Raw genomic sequence first — 24,345 nt, forward strand, 5'->3', positions numbered from 1 at the left:
CTGCAAACTTCATCGACATCTTCATCAAACCATGTACTAGGACCACAACATCTTATTGATGATTTCTTACAACCAGTTGAGACCCCATGACTGTGAAATTAATTTTTTTGCTCATCACTTTGCACTTGCTTACAGTCAATTGCATTTCCCATTTTCCTGCCCATGCATTCAGTTTATCATTTTGTTGCTGTTTGCAACCCATGTTTGTTTTCTCCACCCTGGACATTTTGGTATCATCAGCAAAGATAAGTACCTCACTGCTTGCCCATTTGTTCTTCATATGTTTTTATGCCATCCCTTTTCTCTTGCTCTTACTCTCTTTTCTCTCTGCCTTTATAGACTTAGACAAAAAAGCTTAATGTTCGTTGCCATTAAGCTTTTGTGCATAGCCTATGTGCATGGATATTTCTAATAAAATTGTGTGTGTGTGTGTGTGTGTAGAAAATCCTTACATTCTTTTTCTTAAAAAAATTCTAAAGCTTTTTTCTCCAAACCAATCAAAAGTTTTTTTCCAGTCAGGCATGACATATAAAGAATAAATAAAATAATATTAAGTACTACTTACTTACAGTGGGGTATTAATGAAGACCTGGGAAGGGTGTTCATTGAAAGAAACTCTGGGTAATATGTAATACATATAAGATACCGTTGCACCAATGACAAGGTCACCAGGTTCATACCACTCATTTGGAACATGAACAGGATGGTTTGTTGTGCATTTAACACTTTGTACTTGGGACCCCATGTTGGTGAGAAGTAGAAGTAGAACCAACATCTTGATGGCAAATGTCCTTCTCTGCATAGACACTCCTGTTTCTCACTACAATATTATTTTTGTCCTCCACCTGATTTGAACAAGAGAGATTGGGTGGTTGTTCACTCTGTCAATTTGGCAGTGTAAGGGACATGTATCCACCTATTGTTAACTTAAACACTGTCACAACAGAATGCCTTGGATACAGTGATTTGATATGAAAGAGGGAAACCGAAAACTGAGAGGTAACAAAGTCCAGCCTCTCTCTCCTCTTTTGCGTGGACAGGCGGAGTCCCCAGATCCCGAGTGGTCCCCCCCGTCATGTGGAATAACGACTCAAGACAACGTGCTATGGGATTAAATTGGCCACAACTTTATTAAATTTCAAATGTGGGTAGACCTTGGCTCAGGCATTGGGCGTTCTCCCTCCCTAGTCCCCAGCCGGGGACCTAGGGAGCATCAGGGTTATCCAGTGTGTGTGGGGGGGGGGATGGGCTGGCTCTGGAGAACATATGTTCAAGCAGAGATAGCCGCCCCTGTTACGCCGCCGCAGGGGAGAGCAATGACGGCCTTTCGGCGTACGGCCAAAGCCTCCCTTCAAAAACCCCTTTAATGGGGAACCCTGGTATCGCCGCCGCAAAGAGGAAGATGGACTAAAGGATTCTGCCCAAGGCCTGATACCGCCAAAGTTGTGACGTTTTGCTACGGGAAAGGCAAAACCTGCCAATGCAGGGAAATTCCTTTCCGGCCCTTTAACAGCGACCTTATCGTAGCAGCGCCCGCATACCTGTGGAGACAGGTTAACCTGCAAAACCTATGAAGAAAAGTTAACCTGCAAAAGAAGACATTAACTGAGGGTGGGTAGGGTGGGAGAAGCTCTGGAGCCAAGTGAGGATTAACAATTAAGATCCACCCTCTATTGTGTGGGCAGGTAATCCCTCCCCTTACCTGGCCTGGTTTCCCTGGCAACACTTCCCCCAGGTGGGATTGGACAACTCACTGGGGTAGGCGGGGACCTCCAGGTATCCCACCTGAGGGAAGGCAAAGCCTATGCTGATGGGGCCACTCCAGATCCAGGGCTGCACGCGTCCACGCAAAAGGCGCCCCCCCGTTTTAAGTGGGGAGCGGTCATTATCATAGCTGTCTATGAAAAACTGGGACACTAATATTCATTTCAGACTTGCATGTTGCATGTTTTCCACTCTGACATCTCGAGCTTTAGCTTGTGGAATTGATTATAGTAATTCTAATAATTACAGGGGAGAGAATCCCTTTTGTAGTGCTTTTGGAGTCTATGGCGCATCAGCAGTCGGGGAACTGCCAAATTAATTATATTTGTGATGTTTCAGAATAATAGGTTAGGATTGTACCTAGAAGGTCATCCAGTTCCTACCCTATCAATGCAGAATACCCACAAGTATTCGTTATTTTTTAAAATCCACTGACAAGCAGGAAACAACACTCTTCATAAAATTTCTCTATCAAGGTTTTTTTTAGAGTTTCTGAGTGTCAGAAGTACATTGAAGGAAACTAGGGAAGATACCATTAGCAGTTTGGGAGAAAAGCTGATAACCAACTACAGCGAGAAGTAATCCTTGAGCGTATATGCCAATAATTTTGAATAATTGTAATACAATTGGCAGATAGCGATGTGGAAGTACCCATTTGTTTTTACTTTCTTTGTTTTTCCTCCTTTTTATCTTTTTGCATGGTTTTGTTTGTTCTTTCTGTTTCTTTCTTTCTCTCTCCTTGTTTTATTTTTGCATTATCATTCAGATTTGGAAACATTTATAAGAAGCTTTGGAAGTAAGAAAACAACTCACTCTGAAACTTACTTACAGGTGGTACCTAACACCATGGAAACTACGCCCAGGAACCTCACCAAAATGCTGGAGAGGATACACCTCCACAGGCACATACCTCCACATGTGATGGGAATGTCCTAAAATCCAACTCTTCTGGACCTCGATCATACAAGAAATATGCAAAATAACTAAGCAATATTAGAAGTCACTCCAGAACTGGCCCTACTAAACATTTTCCAAGACAATAATGCCCACTCACAACACAAAGAGCTTATAACCCACCTACTCTCAGTAGCCAGAAGCATCATAGCCAGACACTGGAAAGACTTCTTAGGAGTAAGCGTAGATCAATGGTATCAAATAGTATGGGGAACAGCCTTACGGGAAAACCAACCAATAAACTGAAACTGACAAGGGGACAAACAGAAGATGATGCCTTCACTCCTGTATGGTTAACCTTGATCATGTAGCCCAACAAGGCAACAACAAGAACCTGCCAACAGCATATGAATCAGTCTGGCAAACCTGATCCAAACACACACACACACACACACACCACTCACACATGAAAATAAATTTCACTATATCCAGTCAAAGACAACCAGCCACACCCTTAGCCACCCCCAACCTCTTTCACCCGACCCCACCCCACTCACCATCCCTCCTTTTCTTCCTAATGTAGTCCTAACATCTCAACAAATGAAACTGATCTGTAGAAAATGTAACTTGAAAAAAGAGCCATTGCATATAGTTTATTAAACCAAGAAAAGTTAATAAAAATATATCTTTCTTTTTTAAAAAAATGCTTGGGAGGTGGGGAAGGAAGCAAGAGGGTCCCTGGATGAAAGGCATGGCAGAAAGTGTCTCCCAGGGGGAGAGACTGGGAGAAGAAGTAGGGTCTCAGGGGGGAGGTGGGAAGGTCTACTTCTCTCTGTGTGAATAAATGAGTAGATATATATGATATAAATATGATAAAGGGCCCATCTCTCTCTTTCTCTCCTTATTTTTGGGTTTTTTCTTTTTATTCACCTTGTTCTGTAGACTAGGTTGATTTTTATTGCATTCCAGGTTGAAATTTTTCAATAGGATAGAATTGAATTTATTATCGTCCCAGACCAGAGTCACATACCGTATTAAACAAATCAGAAACACAATAGAATTAAGTTTAAATTAACAATCAATATAACAATAAACAATACAGTTATGACAGCAGTTAAAATATAGTTTAAGTCTTAATCTCTACAGTATTATCTATAATTTGCTTCTAAGGCCTTAGTCTTTATAATACACAGCTTGTTCCCTAGGTTTTATGGCAACCGTGCAAAATTTGGCCACCTTTAACGTGATCTCTGGATCCTTGTCCTCTATCAGAGATTTTAAACATTGAGGTTGGGGCCCACTTGGAATTTTCTGTATAACAGGGGTGATAAAAACTGAGCGTATATCCCTGTAAAAACAGCACCGTAGCAGGGCATAAGAGATGGTTTTCACCACTAATGTGCCGCAGGGGCAAACTCGTTATAAAAATTATACATATAAGAACTTCAGATTGGCAAAGCCAAGTGTATGCACTTGTTTGAGTGGTAGTGCACTAAGGCATATGGTAAATAGGAACAGTTTGAACAAGTAAACCTAAAACCGAATGAAAATAGTAAAACACCTCCAGCTAAATAGCATCTAGATGTGTTCACTACTGAGGACAAAGCTTTAAAATGAAGCAATTTCAAATCCAAATAGACCAAGGTCAGCAAGAACTTCCAGCCCTCACAAACTTCATCTTCATCTGTTCTTGGAGTCTCCTATTTTTACTTCATGTTGTTCTTCATTAGCCTTCCAAGGATCACTACAGATGGTGACAGCAGTCATGAAATTAAAAGACGCCTGCTCCTTGGGAGAAAGGCGATGGCAAACCTGGACAGCATCTTAAAAAGCAGAGACATCACCTTGTCGACAAAAGTCCGTATAGTTAAAGCCATGGTTTCCCCAGTAGTGATGTATGGAAGTGAGAGCTGGACCATAAAGAAGGCTGATCGCCGAAGAATTGATGCTTTTGAATTATGGTGCTGGAGGAGACTTTTGAGAGTCCCATGGACTGCAAGAAGATCAAACCTCTCCATTCTGAAGGAAATCAGCCCTGAGTGCTCACTGGAAGGACAGATCGTGAAGCTGAGGCTCCAATACCTTGGCCACCTCATGAGAAGAGAAGACTCCCTGGAAAAGAACCTGATGTTGGGAAAGATTGAGGGCACAAGAAGAAGGGGACGACAGAGGATGAGATGGTTGGACAGTATTCTCGAAGCTACAAACATGAGTCTGACCAAACTGTGGGAGGCAGTGGAAGACAGGAGTGCCTGGCGTGCTCTGGTCCATGGGGTCACGAAGAGTCGGACACAACTAAACGACTAAACAACAACAACAAAGCCTTCCAAGACAAACACATAGTCTCTGAAAAACCAGCTTTACTTGCATACATTATAGAATCATAGAATCATAGAGTTGGAAGAGACCACAAGAGCCATCGAGTCCAACCCCCTGCCAAGCAGGAAACACCATCAGAGCACTCCTGACATATGGTTGTCAAGCCTCTGCTTAAAGACCTCCAAAGAAGGAGACTCCACCACACTCCTTGGCAGCAAATTCCACTGTCGAACAGCTCTTACTGTCAGGAAGTTCTTCCTAATGTTTAGGTGGAATCTTCTTTCTTGTAGTTTGGAACCATTGCTCCGTGTCCGCTTCTCTGGAGCAGCAGAAAACAACCTTTCTCCCTCCTCTATGTGACATCCTTCCACTTCTTAGCCAATCTTCTTAGCACAGTAGAACTCTGTTTAGATTCCCATTACCCAAAATCTGAAGTTTCTTTTTTGAAATTTTGTCCTTTCTGTGAATCTCCCTGTGCAGCTGCTAAAAAGAGTTTCAAGGGAAATGTGGTCATTATTCCAAAAGCAAAATCAATTGCCATGCTATTGTATCCACATGTGAATACAGCAGATTTCCATGAGCACACAAGGGAAGGACCATAGTTTAGTAACATATTCTTTTTATTGAATGAACCCAGTTCACACAGTTGGCAGTCACTTACTAGATCACTATTCTATGTCAGTCTTTGGGGTATTTGGTTCTCATTACATGTGAAACCATATACAGGTAGCTATTGTGCAAGATGGGATTCACAAAAGGTCAGGGAGGTGGCATGGATATGGAGTGAAGGAGGAAACAGGGGTGAAAAGCAATCAAGGGCCCCCCAAACAGTCCAGGCCACACTTGATGAAGCCGGGGACCTCTGGCATGATCTCAGATCCACTCCGAAACAATTTAAGAGCTGGCCTAATGTCTAATTAGTGTCAAAAACTCTAATTAAACATATGGCTGGAAGCGGAGTGGGAGGATATGAAGTTGAATCTTCTCCAAACTCAGGATTGGGGAAGGGGTTCAATTCCACAGGGTTCTCTTTTGCAAAAAAATTATTTGTGGAGAAACTACACGTAGTTGAGGATATCTGCCCCGAGGCAACTGTTGAGTGAAGGCAAGGAATCTGTGGAGTGGGGTATCAGGTAGGAAGGAGAAACAGGCACTCAATCTCCTACATCATCCTGGGAATACACACTTTGCAGCTTCCAATGGTCTCCCCAAATTTGTTCAGGAAAGGCACAGAGCCTCTTGAGCAGAAATGTGGGCACCCATGGGGATGAAGGAAAAGAGTAGAAAGGCAAAGTAAATTTTCTGGTAAAGTCTTGGTGGGGAAACGACAGGGAAAGTGATTCCTGCCAGAAAGACGATTTAGCCTAAGAACCAACAGAGCCACAAATTCATCTGTCATTTAAACCTTTCTTTGTGTTAGCTGCTCTTTGTTGTTCAGGTCAGGCCTCACCACAATAATGTAGCATTTAGGGGAAAAAATGCAAACCAGCAACCCAGCACCAGAAGCAGAGATGGAGAAGATCTCCACAGCCACCATGTATTTTCCTCTGGTGCTCAGGTAAGTTGGAATGAAGGAGAGCCAAACACTGCAGAAGACCAGCATGCTGAAGGTGATGAACTTGGCTTCGTTGAAAGTGTCAGGCAACTTCCTGGCTAGGAAGGCGACTGTGAGGCTGACAGTGGCCAGGAAGCCCATGTAGCCCAAAACACAATAGAACATGGAGACTGACCCTTCATTGCAAAGAAATATGATTTCTTCAGGCATTGAGTGCATGTCCACATCTGGGAATGGGGGAGAGGTTGCCAGCCAGAGAACACAGATCCCTACTTGAACAATGGAGCAGGAAAAGACAATGGAATAAGCCAGTTCTTTGCCTACCCATTTCCTCATATTGGATCCTGGTTTGGTAGCCATGAAAGCCAAAACCACCAATATGGTTTTGGCTAAGATGCTGGAGAGGGCCACAGAGAAGACAATGCCAAAAGCTTTTTGCTGGAGAAAGCAAGTCACCATATTAGGTTTTCCAATAAACAGCAAAGAAGAGAGGAAACACAAGAGGAGGGAGATAAGGAGACCATAGGTGAGGCTTCTGTTGTTGGCTTTGACTATGGCTGTATTGCGATGCTTAATGAAGATGCCAAGCACCAGAATTGTGATGAGAGAGAATAAAAGTGCAGAGGATGTTGAAACAATGGCCAAGGTTTCATCAAAAGCTAGGAAGTTTGGAATCTTAGGAATGCATAGATCCTGGCCGCTCTTTGGAAATTGATCTGCTGGGCAACTGACACATGTTTCCATGTCTGAAAACAAACAAAGAATGCACAACAATTTCAACATCCAATACTATTCTTAAGGATTTCCTCATTGAAATTTTAGGACAGTGCTTTCTATCTCAAAATGTTTAAGAACTTCTGTATGAAATCTGGTATTTTGTACATGGGTGACATCTTTTTTACTAGTCCCCTTCCTTTTTTGTTGTAACGACTTGTAGTGCATAGCAAAATGAAAAATACATTACTGCAGAAATCTTTGGAGCCCAGAAAGGCAAGATTAATGGGACTTTCAACCTTTTGTCAAACAACCTAAGTCTAACAGGAGAAAATTGATACTAACTATAAACAATGAGAACAACACATCTATTTAAGTTACGCCTTCCCTCCTCCATCAGTTTAATGACAACAAAGTTGCCAAAGTGTTCAGAGCTTATTAAAATAAATTGGTATATCCTAAAATGACATCTCCCACCTTTCTCATTTGAGATCATTCCTTCTGGACATGGATCACAATCATAACAGCAAAACTTCCTTCCTTCCTTCTTTTTCTTTCCGTATCCAGGATGGCAGTTGTCATTACATATAGAAAGAGGTGGCACCTATTCAAAGATATAGGAAGAATTTAATATGAAAACAAGGTTTGGGTGAATTATTTCTGTTACTTCTTGTATGGTCATTTGAGAAACTAGTACTAGGAAACCACCCCACGGCTGTGGGGTTGTAGTGTCCCAATATGGTACATTCTGTTTCCTGTGCTATTTATTATATCAACGAAACTGTTAGGAATAATATCCTAGAATCTGGCTCATGGTAACATCTGGATGCTGATGATGTGAAGTTCTACCTTTCCATTCCATTGGAATGAGAGGAGGTGGTGAAGGGACTGGACAGGTGTCTGAAGACAGTGATGGATGGGATGGGGGCCAAATCCTTATAGCAGAGAAATGCTTTTGATGGGTGGTTCCTATATTTGACCTCTGCAGCAAGAGCTTCTTAAGTCTGGTATACTCCTTGATTCTATCTCATCACTGGAGTCTTAATTATGGAATTTCATGGCCTGTGCAGTTATTTCTGTACCTCAGCGAAGTCTCTGTGCCATTTGATTCTGTCCTCATTAATGGTGAACTCTTTGCCGGGAGGGGCCTGAGGGTCCCACCTTCCCACTTTGACTCTGATGTACGATCTATTTGGGAATGTGACCAAGTTTGTAATATCCAAGCCAGCTGCCAACTCTCCATATTCATTGAATTGAATTTCATCTCCAGCACTGTTGTTGAACGAGATTCTCTGCAGGAATGAGTGTAGCTAGGTGGAAAGAGAATCAAAAGGTCAATACAGCATTCTAATAGTCTGATTATGATTGTTGAAGAGCTTTCCTAGATGGTATTAAATCCCTTTCCTCTAAGAGTTAAACACTTTAGTTTACAATGGACAGCACCCTTGTTTCAATTCCCCATATGGGAAGACTAGGAAAACACGAATCAGTGTAAATTCAACAGTTGACAGAATTCCATAAATAAATGTGAAAGAGTTAAGTTTATAGACTAGCTTGCTTAGGACCTGCCATTGTCAAGATTCAAGAAAGGGAAGGAATTTGAGAAATCAAGTAAGAGCTCATGCTCTCATGTTCATGTTCTCAAACATGATGTTCCCTGAGCATAGGAATGGAACATGAGAACCTCTGACTGGACCTTTCATTAGTTTCTGCTGTCAAGATGTATGAGAAGGAGAAGGGTGTGACTGTGGTCTCACTGAATGCAAAGCTCCACAATTGTGCCCTGTGCAACAGGCAAAGTGCTCTTCTGGCTATCTCTCAAACTCTTTGGTCCTTGTAGCATCTGAAGCATCATTCAGTGAGGGAGAGGAGGGGGAGAAGGGAGATGAAGAGCCACATTTGTCCCAAACCAGTAAGTACAGCAATTCTTAAGATGTTTTTTTTTTAAATTGGTTTTCTAGAGGTTATTCTGGCTTTAAATGATTTTGCTTGTATGTGGAACTGCCCCCTGTAAAATGTGAGTAAGTTTGTTGCTTATGAAAGTCTGTGCCATCTAAAATCTGTTTACTATCATTATAGGAAATATTCTAATACTCTTTCTAATTTCTCAAGTCCTTTTCTGTTATTTCTTTACTGATAATTAAATGCTTACTCACATAATGGATCAATGAAGTGAATGCTTTGTAAGAGAGAATGTTACCTGCCAAGGTTCTACATATTGAGGAGAGAGTTTCTCCTTAGCATCTCTACTCTTGTGGATCGCTCCAGCCGATCGCTTGCTATTTAAGGCATGTGCCAAAGCATAGACAGCATTATAGATACTATAGCTGTGGCCAGTCATGCTCATTTCAAAAAATGGTGCAGGGAGGCTCTCCAGCATTTCTTCTCCAGTACACATGTGATCATTGAATATTGAGAGAGTGGAATTTGGAAATGAACAACTGAATGCATCTTCCCAGAAATCTTGGATAAAACCATCTGTCTCTGTCCAATGAGGATATACACTCCGAAGAAAGTCTTGGAAGTTGTGAATCTCCTTGGAGTGAATTGCAAAGGATATAGCACCATGGAGCACTTGTATATTAACATTTAATTTTTTTTGAAGGCTATATAATATGAAATCAAGTTGGGCTGTTGTAATCCATACTTTTCCTTCACGTGACTTCTTTTGAGGAAATAGTAGTGGAGTGAACTCCATTATGTTTAAAGCACTTGACAACCATATATTATATCTACTTTCTCCATATACAAGAACTGCACTGGCTTTGCTGGTTTTGAAAGTTGGTAACAAAATCCTTGAGTCATACAGCATTTTTAGTAAGTTACCATTATAATGCAGATTGAGTTCAACTCTTTCTGTGAATGCTGAACAGATTCCATTCTTGAAAAACATGGGTTCAATTTTCTGTAAGAAATGTTCGCCAGCTTCATCAGCTGTAGTCATGAGCCCAACCCATTTCCATCCAAAATGCAGAAGTAACTGGATTATTCCCTGATACTGAAGGTCTTCATTGGGGACCATGCGGTAGAAAGAAGGGATCTTGGTTTGATCATTTATGCCTTGTTCAAATGAACCATATGAAATCTAGAGAAGGGAAAAGGCAACCATACCCAAGTGCAAAAAAATACTCATGTTAATCAAATTTCTTTGAATATCAATAGAAAACCTCTGAATCCCTACTGTACAAAGTTTGGGGACAGCACCAACCTCAATTTGCATAGATAACAAAGACAATCTTGCTCAATGTTTTCTGCATATATTATTATTATTATTATTATTATTATTATTATTATTATTATTGTATTGTCAGATCTTCATACTTGTACACATTGATTATCTCCAAGAACAGGGGAGCATTTATCATGGCTCATGTTAATATACTGCTAGGTGGATGAATCAACAAACTCCAAGGTGGAGGTGGAGCAATAGAAATTGTTGATCATGCTCTTTTGCTCTCTAACCTTTATAGTGATTGTAGAGAGAGGTTGATTCTCTATCTACTTATTACTCTCTCAGGAAGATATCTTGGGGAATCTTGAAGATCTCCACTCAATTGTATATGTTATTCTTCTCTGAGCAGAATCAACCACATCATATAAAATATCAGTAAAATACAGAAATGCCATACCAAACACTTTCAGCCAAGGTTAAAACAACAAAGAATGAAATCCAGCAATGCAGGAGAACAGCCCAAAACTGGCACCACTATATAACTCTGCAGAAGGCCAAATGCTGGAACAATAACAATAAACAGTGTTTTCAGTTAGCTTCTGAAAATTAATAATGCTGAATAACATCCTAGTTCCCTAGGAATGGAATATCTTGATTTTTAATGGGAGGAAATTTATTAGTTAATGTCTTGTGAATTATTTATGCATTTGTCTTTTTTAAAATATTTTTTTATTAAAGATATTCCTCATTTACAAAAGTGCATGCATTGTCTCTTTCTTCATGTTGTGTTTTCTATAGATCAGTTACATTTGTTGTGAGACATTGGTGTTATATGCAGTATAGGACTGGGAAGAAAATAGGCAGGGAGAGGGGAGAGAGTGTGGGGTGGTCAACCTTATGTTCTTTTACTTAGTATATGCGTGGGGTTTTTATTTCAGTGAATATGGCATGAATAGTTTTTTCTTTTCTGTTCAAAACCCATATTCTACCTGTGGAATCTTGAAAAGACCTAAGACGTTTGCCATGCACCAGGAGGTATCAGAGCTAAGTCCCCCAATGACTCCTATGACGTTTTTCTGGACACCACACCTGTAGTTGGGAATAAAGTAACGTGATTTAAAGATCAGGTCCAGAGTGTTTCGGTAGGTCATCTTTGAATCATAATAGCTATCATAGATGTGGAAGCCGAGAGAGACATTAGGCAACATCCTGGGATTCTCGTTGATCTCATCAACAGCAAACACCAAGGCCAGGATTTGCTGGTAAAACTTTGTCATCGCTCTGCAAATGAATTGAGTTACTGTTTAGTGGGGAAATTACAGAGTGCGCATAATCTAGATATGAGAGATTCACTTGCCTTTCTGTAAAGAGAGGACACAACCAGAAAGGTTTATACATTTTTAGACAACACAGTCATACCTCATGTTCCATTTGCTTAATGATACGTTTTTTCAGGTTGTGTCTCGTGGCGACCTGGAAGTACCGGAAAGGGTTACTTCTGGGTTTCACCGCTCGCACATACACACAAGTGCCAAATTGTGCCGTGCACCTGTGCAGATACGGCGCTTCAGGTTGCAGGCTTTTCATGTTGCAAACGGGCCTCCAGAACGGATCCTGTTCGCAACCAGAGGTACCATGGCAGTATTATACCGCTGTGTCAGAAGAATATACTAAAGTGCCTGTGTGCCTGGGGATTTCTAAAAAACAAAGTTCTAAAGTTTCCTTCCAAATCAATCCAAGTTATTTTAAGTCAGATACAACATATAAGGAATACAAAAAAAAAAATACAAAAAATACTGGTTACTCACATTGGCTTATAAATGAAGGCTTGGGAAGGGTGTATATCAAAGGATAAATTGGGGACTATATAACAGATAAGACATGCCATTGCACCAATGACCAGGTCACCTGGCTCATACCACTCATGTGGAACATGAACAGGATGGTTTGTTGTGCATTTAACACTTTGTACTTGGGACACCATATTGGGGAGCAGCAGAAGCAGCAGGAGCAACATCCTGATGGCAAATACCCTTGTCTGCATGGACTCCCCTGCTTCTCCCGACAGTATTATTCCTCTCCTCCACCTGATCTGAACAAGACAAATAGGGTGGCAGCTGACTGTCAATTTGGCACTGTAAGGGGCACGTATTCACCTTAGTGTCAATTGAAAGACTGTCACAACAGAAATCCTCGGAAGCCAAACAAGATACAGTGATTTGATATGAAAGGGGGAAACTCATAACTGATAGGTAACAAAGCCCAGCCTCTCTCTCCTCCCTTACCATAGCTGCCTATGAAGCACTGGGGAGCTTATAATCATTTCAGACTTGCCTGTTGATCCTTTTTCCACTCTGACTTCTGGAGCCTTGGCCAGGTGAATTGATTATTGTAATTTTAATAATTACAGGGGAGGATATCAATTGTGCAGTGCTTTTGGAGTCTATGACGTATAAGCAGTAGGCAGTGTTTTTTCTTTTTCTTTTTCTGATGGTACTCAAGGTTATGTAGTACCAGCACCTGTTTTCCCGGGTGAAAAGCACTGGTTAAAAATGTGGCACTTAGTGTAACAACTTCATGATGAGTACTGGCACTGTTTTTCTAGAAGAAAAGCACTGGCAGAAGGGGAACTGCCAATGTAATCATATTTGTTGCATTATAGAATCTTAGATAAGGAATGAACCTACAGTCCACTCCCTATGAACCCCCACTTATTGCAACATTAATCCTGTCCCTTGCTTAGGAAATAGCAAGGGAAATAAATCAATATATTTTATGAACACATGTTTGCCTGTGTCTCAGCACTTTCACTCTTAGGGGAATTATTTGGTTGTCTCCCTGGGGTTACAGAATGTTTATAAAATGTTTTTCTCTTTCCATCCTGCCCATATTCAAGATGCAGAACAGGAGAGTCTCCATAAATTCCTTCATGATGATAAAGCAATCAGCTGCAATGGATTAAAATGTAGAATGGACTTTCAAAGGCCTTGATATCAGATGTACCCATGGTTGAATTTCTGTAGCCCTTTGGAGGAAAGGTAGCTTGGATGACTCTTCAACATATTTGTTTTGCTTTGTTTTGTTTTACTCTGACAAACTGAGTAATGTAAATCAGATTCAAGGTGGTTTTTGTGTTAGCATAGGGGTGCAAAACTAATGTTTGTTCATCAAGTGTGGTTCAGAGATAGTTTGAAAGGGGTTTTAAGGATAAGGTAAGGGTAAAGGGACCCCTAACCATTAGGTCCAGTCGTGGCCGACTCTGGGGTTGCCGCGCTCATCTCGCTTTATTGGCCGAGGGAGCCAGCGTACAGCTTCCGGGTCATGTGGCCAGCATGACTAAGCCACTTCTGGCAAACCAGAGCAGCACACGGAAATGCCGTTTACCTTCCCACTGGAGTCGTACCTATGCACCTATTGCTTCTGTGACAATGCTGGGGAATTCTATTGCCGGAGCCTTCACTCAAATCTGGATTTACTTGCAAAAAAATGGCTTGGATTCATGTGAACACATGATGCTGCCTTCTACTGAGTCAGAAGCACATTGATCCATCTAGCCCAGAATGATCTACTCTGAGGCCCCATCTGCACAGAGGGGTTTAACACTCAATCCCAGGGAACTCTGGGAATTGTAGCTCTGTGAGGGGAACAAGGGTCTCCTAACAACTCTCTGCACCTTTAGCAAAAACCCATCGCAGTTTCCCTCAGTATAAACATATCTGCAAGCCAGATATGTTTTGGGGGGAACAAACCAAAATTGCTGGGGACCCCCCCCCCCCAGTGATTTTTATCTTTTGGAGCTGTTCCCGCTGCTTTTTCCATCACGCTTTCCCAGACATTTCCCCAATTCTGCAAAAAAAAACCCTTGCACCATTTTTACACCCGAAAACTAGGACATGTCAGGAATTTTTCTGATGTATGGAGAATCTAACCGCATTGCAAAATTCAGAGAAGTGAGACTTTTGAATGAATGGCTGCATTTTGGTTTGTGAGTTGTGCTGGGAAATGTAAATTAGGTAGGTTTGCCTTCAGATGTGAACTGAACCAAATTTTCCTCCATTCCTAGAAGTAGCCTGTGCTCAATTTGCCAGCACCTCTACTATCACCAAACACCCAATCCACTTCCATCCTCATGCTTGCCTCCACCCCATCTCATCCATCGAATGTATATCCAATATTTCTGCTTATTAAATCCTGCTAATTGTGTTCTGTCCAGTGCCCAGTAAAGGGATTACATAGTGATGTGTATTTAACATTTATTTCTCCGTTTTTTCTAATGGCAGCTGTGGGGGAAGAGAAGAATTTCTGCTTTTGTTTGATCTTCTTGCTTAGGTGCTATACCTTCTTACTTAGGCTCCCATGATCTGGAACACAACCACAATTAGATGAAGAAACCCAACCTGACTGTGGGGATTCAATTCACTCTCTCTGGGTTTTCTGATGTTCTGGAGCTCCAGCTCCTCTTTTTCCTGCTCTTCCTTTTCATCTACATGTTGACTCTTCTCGGAAACATCCTCATATTCCTCACCATCTGGTTCAGCCCTGTGCTCCATTCCCCCATGTACTATTTTCTAGGCGAGCTTTCCATTCTTGATGTGCTTTATTCCAGCACCACCGTGCCCAAGATGCTGACCAGCTTCTTGACTGGTTCCCAAGCCATTTCCTTTGAGGGCTGTGTGGCTCAGCTCTATGCCTTCCACTTCTTTGGAGGCACCGAGTGTTTCCTGCTCACTGTCATGGCATATGACCGCTATGTGGCCATCTGTGACCCTCTCCGCTACTCTGGGATCATGAGCAACGTGTCTTGCATCAGACTGGTGACTGCAACCTGCCTGGTGGGGGCACTTCATTCGACTCTTCAGACTGTGCTCACGTTTCGCCTCCCTTACTGTGGGCCTTACAAACTTGACCACTATTTCTGTGATGTCCCACCCTTACTGAAGGTAGCCTGTGCAGAAACCTCTCTGAATGAGACCGTGGTCACAGTAAACATTGGTGTTGTGGCACTGAGCAGCTTTGCTTTGATCCTTGGTTCTTATATCCGCATTGCCACCACAATTCTCAAGATGCGCTCCGAGGAAGGGAAGAGGAAGGCCTTCTCCACCTGCGCATCTCACCTCACTGTAGTCCTCCTCCTTTATGGCCCTTGCATATTCATTTACATGCAGCCATCCACCAACCACTCTGCCCTGAACATTGTGGCCCTCTTTTACACATCTGTGACACCTGCCCTGAACCCCATCATCTACACCTTGAGAAATGAAGAAATCAAGAAGATGGTGAAGAAACTGGCATTCAAGAAGGTGTTTTCTTGAAGGACAGCAATGCAGCTTCTGTAGATAGAAGCACCATGAGTTGGGATGAATTGTACCTCTATGAGTTGTAGCCACTGCTAGTCTTGCTCAGAGTAGAACCTCTCCATGCCAGTTGCTGGGAATCACAAGTGGGGAGAGTTGCTGTTGAGCACAGACCTTCCTGTGGGTTATTGGTTTGCCATTGTGAGAACAGGATGTTGGGTTAGCTGGGCCTTGGGCATGATCCAGTAGTGGTCTTCTGATGTTATGTTCTTAATGGACATGATTATATTTGCTCCAATATTTTCGATGGGTCTATTCTGAGCGTAACTTTGTTAGATACAATCCTATGTCAATTTGTGGGGGATAGTTGTGCCATGAATTCTACTCATATTGATCCAGAGCAGAACTCCAACGTATAGTTAGCAGAGTAAAACCTTAGTTGCAGGATTCCCCAAAAATAGACCAGAGGCAATTAATATTTCATTCAGCAGAGCTTTATGGCTACTGAAGGCAAATGAGCATAATGGTCACAAATCCAATACATTGGTAATATGGGTTACATACGCTTCAGGTTACATACGCTTCAGGTTACAGACTCCGCTAACCCAGAAATATTACCTTGGGTTAAAAACTTTGCTTCGGGATGAGAACAGAAATTGTGCAGCAGCGGCACAGCGGCAGCAGGAGGCCCCATTACCTAAAGTGGTACTTCAGGTTAAGAACAGTTTCAGGTTAAGAACAGACCTCCAGAACGAATTAAGTTCTTAACTTGAGGTACCACTGTACATTCAGGATTGGCATTATCAGTAAGAAATCCAGTTGTAGCAGACTTAACTTAAACTTACAGTAACTTATAATAAGACTGAAACCTTAACACTAAGCATACTATATACAGAACACCATACCAGAAGGAAAGAGAGATAGAAAGGTGAAACCCAGGCTCCTTCTGGCCTTATTATTATAGTCAGCATGACGTTGACAGAAAGAGATAACAGAACCATTTTAAGCCAGCCGTACTCAGCTTCTCTGAAGGAATAACCCAAACACCAGGAACCAACATTTCTTCTTCTCTCCCCCCTCTTTATTTTTTCTTCTTTTTTCTGTTCTTTGTTTCTTCTCTATTGTTCCTTTTTTCATATATATATATATGTGCTTATTTGAAATATATATGTATGTATGTATGTATGTATTTGTAACATTTTGCTTATATTTTGTAACAATTATGTTAAACAAACAATAAAATTATCCAAAAAATAGAAAATGCAAAAAAACCCACCACTTTATTTTTCTGTTATTAAACCTGATCTCATTCTAAAATGTTATTTGTTGTATTTTATGACCGAATGTAGTAAGACCAGGTGTCTGATGAAATTAGAAGTCCTTTGGAGAGATAAAATACTGCATGGAAACAAATACAACATTCCTTACATTGAAAACTCTCATTTCTCACTAGTAGCTATTATTCTGCACAAATGATGCAAACACCAGTAATTGCTCATTAAACTTGGTGTGTAGATCCTTTAAGGTACTTTTCCTTGGAGTCACCAAACTGATGTCAAAATATGCTTGGGGAGAATTCTCGTCTCCCATGATGAATAAGAACCAGAGATATGGTGAGAAGAGGGTTCATAATTCCCCCAGCTTGTGTACTCAAACCAACCTTGAAATGTGGCTGAGGAAGACATTTGTTTTGTCCTAGTACATTCTAGAGCTTCTCGTTCAAGTGTCTTGCAACTTCTGAAGAAGATGCAAACACTGGCTCCTTCTCAAGGCAGCTAAGGAAGCTGCATGGGTCATTGACTTGGATCACCCCTCTCTAAAAATACAGGGAGTTCTATTTGTCAGAGTATTTGCAAGATGCAAGAATTTTGTGCACGTGAATACAACTAATCTGACATTCAGTTTTACCAACAGTTCAAATCCTTCCAACTGGAAATTTCCATAGTTGAGGGACTCATGTTCATGTAGATCACGTATTGACTTTGATGCAAGAGTCATTGTCTGGAGACATCCTAGAGCTCTTATAAAGACAGGGAGATCTTCTGCTAGAGAGATACAACTATGTTCTGCATTTGAAGGCCACTGCAACTGATTTTTGCTGGCTTATTTGTGGTTCAGGTAAGTTCAAATACTGCCGATTGAAAAGGTCCATAGTTAAGAATCGATGTTCTCATAGCTCAGTATGACTTCAAGAGGGCTATCTCCTTAACCCAGATATTTCAGGGTGAGAACACACCTGATCTGCATATTGCTCCTAATTTGATTAGGGAGACGATGCTCTGGGAAGTGGCTGTGGGAAGTGGGTGTTGGAAGAACAGAGAAGCAAACCTGCCTAGTTTCAACTTCTTGAAATAAAAAAGTGAAGGAAAACACAGCTACCCATCAAAATTGGCAATTCTCTGTATTTCACAATGCTGCTCTCTAACCAAATGCTGTGTACAAAAAGGCACATATTAGGGGGAAGTGCATAGAAATGCACATATTAGTGAAATCAATATACAGAATGCATTATGTTGGGCAAGATGATTTGCCAAAATGTGTCTATTAGCCAAAATTGCATGTAGAATTCTGATTATATTGGGAGAAGAGCTGGTGAATTTCCATGAGGATTTTTAAAAAATGTAAATTGATGTGGAAATGTGGCAAACTGATTGGAAAAAACGAAATGGAGATAAATCAAAATGGACTGATTAGTTTCTCCTCCTCCTCCTCTCCCCCTCCTCAAAATTCTCATTTTCTTCCCACATTCAGGTGTGTGCCATTAACAACCACAACAATCAATTGAAGGTAGATGGAGAAAGACAACTTCACTCTTGTGATTAAATTCACTCTCCTGGGTTTCTCTGAAGTCCAGGGTCTTCAGATCTTTTTCACTCTCTTTCTTGCCATTTACCTCTTGACGTTGCTCGGGAATGCCATCATACTCTTCACAATCCGTCTCAGTCCTCAGCTCCACTCCCCTATGTACTACTTCCTGTCTGAATTGTCCCTCCTAGATGTGTGTTACTCCACTACCACTGTTCCGAAGATGATGGCTGGCTTCATCAATGGCTCTCAAAGCATCTCTTACCAGAGCTGTGTGGCTCAGCTTTACTTCTTCCACTTCTGTGGGGGCACAGAGGGCTTTCTCCTCACTGTCATGGCCTTTGATCGTTATGTGGCCATATGCAACCCCCTTCGCTACTCTTCCATTATGAGCAAGATGGTTTGTGCCCAGTTCATGGCTGGAACGTGCCTCGTCGGAACCATCCATTCCACTATTCAGACCGTCCTCACTTTCCGTCTCCCTTACTGTGGCCCTTATGAGCTTGAGCACTACTTCTGTGATGTCCCACCTTTGCTCAAAGTGGCCTGTGCTGACACATCGATAAACAAAGTTGTCATCATGATCAATGTTGGCGTGGTTGCCCTCTGTTGCTTCATCTTGATCGCGGGCTCCTATGCACATATTGTTGCCACCATACTGAAGATGCGCTCAGAGGAAGGAAAGAGAAAAGCTTTCTCCACCTGCACAGCCCACCTCATCGTGGTCTTGACTCTCTACGTCCCTTGTGTCCTCATATACTTGCAGCCAGCCACAACCAACTCGGTTCAGAAGGTGATGTCCATTTTCTACACAGCTATCACCCCTGCACTAAACCCCATCATCTATTCCTTGAGAAGTGAAGAAATCAAAAGGGCAATGAAGAAACTTGTATTTAGGAAGGTATCTTCCTGAATGAAAGGGAAGGAATGAAGGAGAGAGCGAGCTTGGCAAGTGGTGAGTTCAAGTAAACTGGTCACAATGTAGCCACCAATTGCTGTTGTTGTTGTTTAGTCGTTTAGTCGTGTCCGACTCTTCATGACCCCATGGACCAGAGAACGCCAGGCACTCCTGTCCTCCACTGCCGCCCACAGCTTGGTCAGACTCATGCTGGTAACCTCGAAAACACTATCCAACCATCTCGTCCTCTGTCGCCCCCTTCTCCTTGTGCCCTCCATCTTTCCCAACATCAGGGTCTTCTCCAGGGAGTCTTCTCTTCTCATGAGGTGGCCAAAGTACTGGAGCCTCAGCTTCACAATCTGTCCTTCCAGTGAGCACTCAGGGCTGATTTCCTTCAGAATGGATAGGTTTGATCTTCTTGCAGTCCATGGGACTCTCAAGAGTCTCCTCCAGCACCATAATTCAAAAGCATCAATTCTTCGGCGATCAGCCTTCTTTATGGTCCAGCTCTCACTTCCATACAACACTACTGGGAAAACCATAGCTTTAACTATACGGACCTTTGTTGGCAAGGTGATTTCTCTACTTCTCAAGATGCTGTCTAGGCCTGTCATTGCCCAATTGCCCAATTACACCAATTGCTGTATCCTCCATCAACTTCTCCCATCCTATTCTAAAACCATCTTTGTTGGTGGCTCCCACCATGTCCTGTGGTAGCAAATTTCGCAGTCTAATGGAGTGTATGGGATGATGAATATCCTTTTTCCATCTTGAATCTCTTTGCTTTCAGCTTTGTTCCATGGCCCTGGTTCTAGTACTATGAAAGGGGGAGCAAACTGTTTCTGTCTGGTTCAGTCATAATCTCTTGACCTGACCTACTTCATGGGTTGCTGTGAGAATAACAGTGGTGGGATGTTTCATCCCCTCCACCCACCCATCCACCGTTTTTTGTTTTTTTGAAACTGAATCTTCCACCTGCCTCTTTCTACACATCCCTGCTTGAACACTGAGGTCTTCAGGGGAGTTACGGTCATTTGTCTCCCATAATTTGGCGGCACAGCTCATATTCATGAAGCATCATGCATTCAATATGGTGGGTTCAATTTTGTGGAACTGAGATGAGACAGGGCCACTCCCTGATGGAACTTCTGGAGACTAGTCGGTAAAGACTCTCCTCCCTGAAAGAGAGGGGAGTGGTTGTGGGCGGGAGCCCGAGCACCGCCCCTAGCAGGGGGCATTAGCCCCCTGCCTCCACCTCATGTGGCTGGCGCCCACGCCCCCCGGTAGGCATCCAACCAGGTGCCACAGAGGGGGCGTGTTCAGCAGCCTTTTGCTGCAGTGCCAGCCTCTCCCCGGCCTCATTCTTCACCATCGTCGCGTCGCGAGTCACCCACCCTCCACTCCCTTTGAGTTAGGGCTTAGGTCATTGGCCTTGCTATGGACCTTAGGTTGGTCGCCCTGGTTGCCCAGGGGGCCTGGTAGGAGTTTTCCCATTTGGCATTAGGCTTTTTGGTTTTTTCGCCTACCTCGTAGCAATCGTCACAACTTTTGTGGTATTGGTGGGTAGGTTAGGCATTGGAATAATGTGTTGTGGTGTGTCGAAGTGCTAGGTGTGGCCATCGCCTATGCCTTCAATTTCTAGGGGTATTCCGTTAAAGGAATCTGGCGGTCGTGTATTCCGTCCGAAGCCTGCTTGGTGGGAGGTCATGGCACGACCCTCGGTGACATCAGGGGTGAGCCTATAGTTGGATTAGCATCAACAGGTGATGAACCCCTGGTGAATAAACCCACTTGTTTCGTGATCCAATGCCTAAGCCAATACCTTTTCGTTGCTGTAATCAATAAAGTTGTGGCCTTTTCTAGCCCATTAACCTTTTATCACGTGTCCCTGTGTCTTCATTTCACTTCGCGGGGGTCGGGTCCTCGAACCACAACTTTTTATTTCAGTAAGAATTTAAGGACATTTCTGATTTTATAGCTGGCTTGTAACGGAGTTTGTCTCTATTGTATTTGTTCGGCTTATTGTACACTGCTTAGAGACAATTGCAGTTAAGTGGTATAAATAATAAATAAATAACCTGATTAATCCAATTCTGTATTAAGACATCTAATTGTATCTTGGCTGGCCCTGGCACAGTATCATATGTGCTAAAAATCCTGCTCTGCTCTGCTCACCACCTATCATCTTGCTGCTGTTTATGGGTCTGTTTATAGATTACAGTGTTACCTCGGGTTAAGAACTTAATTCGTTCTGGAGGTCTGTTCTTAACCTGAAACTGTTCTTAACTTGAAGTACCACTTTAGCTAATGGGGTCTCCTGCTGCCACTGTGCCACCACTGCACGATTTCTGTTCTCATCCCGAAGCAAAGTTCTTAACCCGAGGTACTATTTCTGGGTTAGCAGAGTCTGTAACCTGAAGCGTATGTAACCTGAAGCGTATGTAACCTGAGGTACCACTGTATTGTATGACTTTTATTGTAATGTACCATTCTTTTTTATTTTGTGTCATGCTTTATGCTCTCGAATTCTGCAAGTTGCTTGGAGCCGCCTTATGTGGGTAGCAACTAATAAACTGAAATAATAATAACAATGGTAATGTTGTAAACTGCTGTTTTTTTATATATATACAGATAGATAGATGATAGATGATAGATAGATATAGATAGATAGATAGATAGATAGATAGCTAACAACAACTCCTTGTGGTTGTTGCTATCGGAAAACTATTAGGAGTCAGGAACTCTTGCCAATCTACCAGAAGATCTCCCTTTGCCTTCTGCTCACCCCTGTTTATGGATTTTAAGCCTGTGGGCCATAATTATATTGTTTATTATTGATTTTATGTAAGCCACTAGACCTTTTCAACTGAATAAAGGGGCAAAAGTGCTGTAGGTCTACATGTAGTTTGGTGGGTAAGAACATAAAAGCCTGATGGATCAGGTTCATGGCCCATCTAGTCCAGCATCCTGTTATCATAGCGACTAAGCAGAAGTTCGGAGAAAATCAGCAAATGGGACCCAAGCACACAAGCACACAAGCACTCTGTCCCCTGCTGCAGTGTCTGGCAACTGGTATTCAAAAGCATGACTGCCTCTGACTATGGAGGAAGAGCATAGCTATGATGGCTAGTAGATCATAGAGAGTCTTATATGCTGTAAATTTGTCTAATCCTCTCAAAGCCTTCCAAGTTGTTGGCCATCACTGCCTCTGGTGGCAGTATTTTTTAAAAAATACAATTTTTATGACTTTTTCATTGATAACACTCCAATTTGGGCCACATTATTACAATAGCAAATCATGCCAAATCATAATACAATTTATAAAGCCAATTATACATTCCAAATTAAACAAATTGGGTGACTTCCCGTGTTCTGATCGTGGCAGCACTTTAATTGCACGGTGTGTGAAGAATCACTTTACAGTCGTACCTTGGTTCTTGAACGTAATCCGTTCCGGAAGTCTGATCGACTTCTGAAAATGTACGAAAACCAAGGCACGGCTTCCGATTGGCTGCAGGAGCTTTCTGTACTCAATTGGAAACCGAGGAAGCCACGTCAGATGTTCAGCTTCCAAAAAACATTCGCAAACTGGAACACTTATTTCTGGGTTTGCGGCGTTCAGGAGCCAAGACGTATGAGTACCAAGGCATTTGAGAACTAAGGTACTAAGGTTGATGGATCTCAACCAAAACTCTTGCTACCAGCTGCCAAATCATACAATTCCAGGATGATGAACAGGAACAGAACTTGCTTGACTAGTAAGTTGATTTTTAGTTAGTTTTATTATATACAGCAGAGTAAAGCACAGCTTTGCGCAAGTTGCTGTATACACATACTATTGAACTATTGAGACTATACACAGAAGATTCAAACTTCTTTCCAAACTTCAACACTCCAATACTCCAGCAAGAAAACTGCTTTGTCATTCTCCTTATAAAGAAGAACTTAGTAATAATAATAATAATAATAATAATTTATTTATACCCCGCCCATCAGGCTGAGTTTCCCCAGCCACTTTGGGCGGCTCCCAATCAAGTATTAAAAACAATACAGTGTTAAATATTAAAAACTTCCCTAAACAGGGCTGCCTTCAGATGTCTTTTAAAGATAGGATAGCTATTTATTTCCTTCACATCTGAAGGGAGGGTGTTCCACAGAGTGGGCGCCACTACCAAAAAGGCCCTCTGTCTGGTTCCCTGTAACCTTAACTTCTCGCAATGAGGGAACCATCAGAAGGCCCTTGGCGCTGGATCTCAGTGTCCGGGCTGAACGATGGGGGTGGAGACTCTCCTTCAGGTATACAGGACTGAGTCACCAGTCTAGCTGCCGCATTCTGGATTAATTGCAGCTTCCGGGTCACCTTCAAAGGTAGCCCCACGTAGAGCACATTGCAGTAGTCCAAGCGGGAGATAACTAGAGCATGCACCACTCTGGTGAGACAGTCGGTGGGCAGGTAGGGTCTCAGCCTGCGTACCAGATGGAGCTGGTAGACAGCCTCCCTGGACACAGAATTAACCTGCACCTCCATGGACAGCTGTGAGTCCAAAATGACTCCCAGGCTGCCTACCACCTGTTGCTAGGCTTTCTTATCTCCAAGCAGACTTTCTCCAATACTCCGTTTAACTTGGCTTTTTGCCAGCCCACTAATTGTTCACTCCAAAAGCTGCTGGAAAACCAAAGTCTCAACAATGACTGCATTTTCATTGTCCTGTATCTTCCAACATTCAGTTTCATTAGATGCCCATGAGTTCTAGTGTTATGACAGAGGGAGAAAAACCATCTGTGTGGGTGAGACATGTCTAGTCATGGAGAGAACCTTTTTTTGCCCTGGAGGCCTCTTGCGCCAATGCAGGAGGAATCTGTTGAATTGGACTTCATCTCATATGCTGGTGGGAATGTAAAACTGATAGCTATTTGAGGATTTCCCTAC

General features: G+C 42.3%; 3 protein-coding genes across 3 annotated transcripts; 2 read left to right on the forward strand and 1 right to left on the reverse strand.

Annotated features, from left to right (window-relative positions):
• Positions 1-6,376: 6,376 nt before the first annotated feature.
• LOC307201654 (vomeronasal type-2 receptor 26-like) lies at positions 6,377-11,695 on the reverse strand (the record flags this gene model as incomplete). The annotated part of the gene is made up of 4 exons (XM_079950950.1): positions 6,377-7,278; positions 7,724-7,850; positions 8,329-8,556; positions 11,408-11,695. The coding sequence occupies 4 exons, from the start codon at positions 11,693-11,695 to the stop codon at positions 6,377-6,379; spliced, it is 1,545 nt and encodes a 514-aa protein (XP_079807076.1).
• On the forward strand, positions 9,085-19,469 carry LOC307202036 (olfactory receptor 10G4-like). The gene is made up of 2 exons (XM_079951656.1): positions 9,085-9,158; positions 18,464-19,469. The coding sequence occupies exon 2, from the start codon at positions 18,504-18,506 to the stop codon at positions 19,428-19,430; it is 927 nt and encodes a 308-aa protein (XP_079807782.1). The 5' UTR covers positions 9,085-9,158; positions 18,464-18,503; the 3' UTR covers positions 19,431-19,469.
• LOC307202035 (olfactory receptor 10G7-like) lies at positions 14,801-15,730 on the forward strand (the record flags this gene model as incomplete). The annotated part of the gene is made up of 1 exon (XM_079951655.1): positions 14,801-15,730. The coding sequence occupies one exon, from the start codon at positions 14,801-14,803 to the stop codon at positions 15,728-15,730; it is 930 nt and encodes a 309-aa protein (XP_079807781.1).
• Positions 19,470-24,345: the final 4,876 nt, after the last annotated feature.

The sequence above is a fragment of the Podarcis cretensis genome (assembly GCF_951804945.1).
Source record: "Podarcis cretensis genome assembly, chromosome: 13".
Taxonomy (NCBI): Eukaryota; Metazoa; Chordata; class Lepidosauria; order Squamata; family Lacertidae; genus Podarcis; species Podarcis cretensis.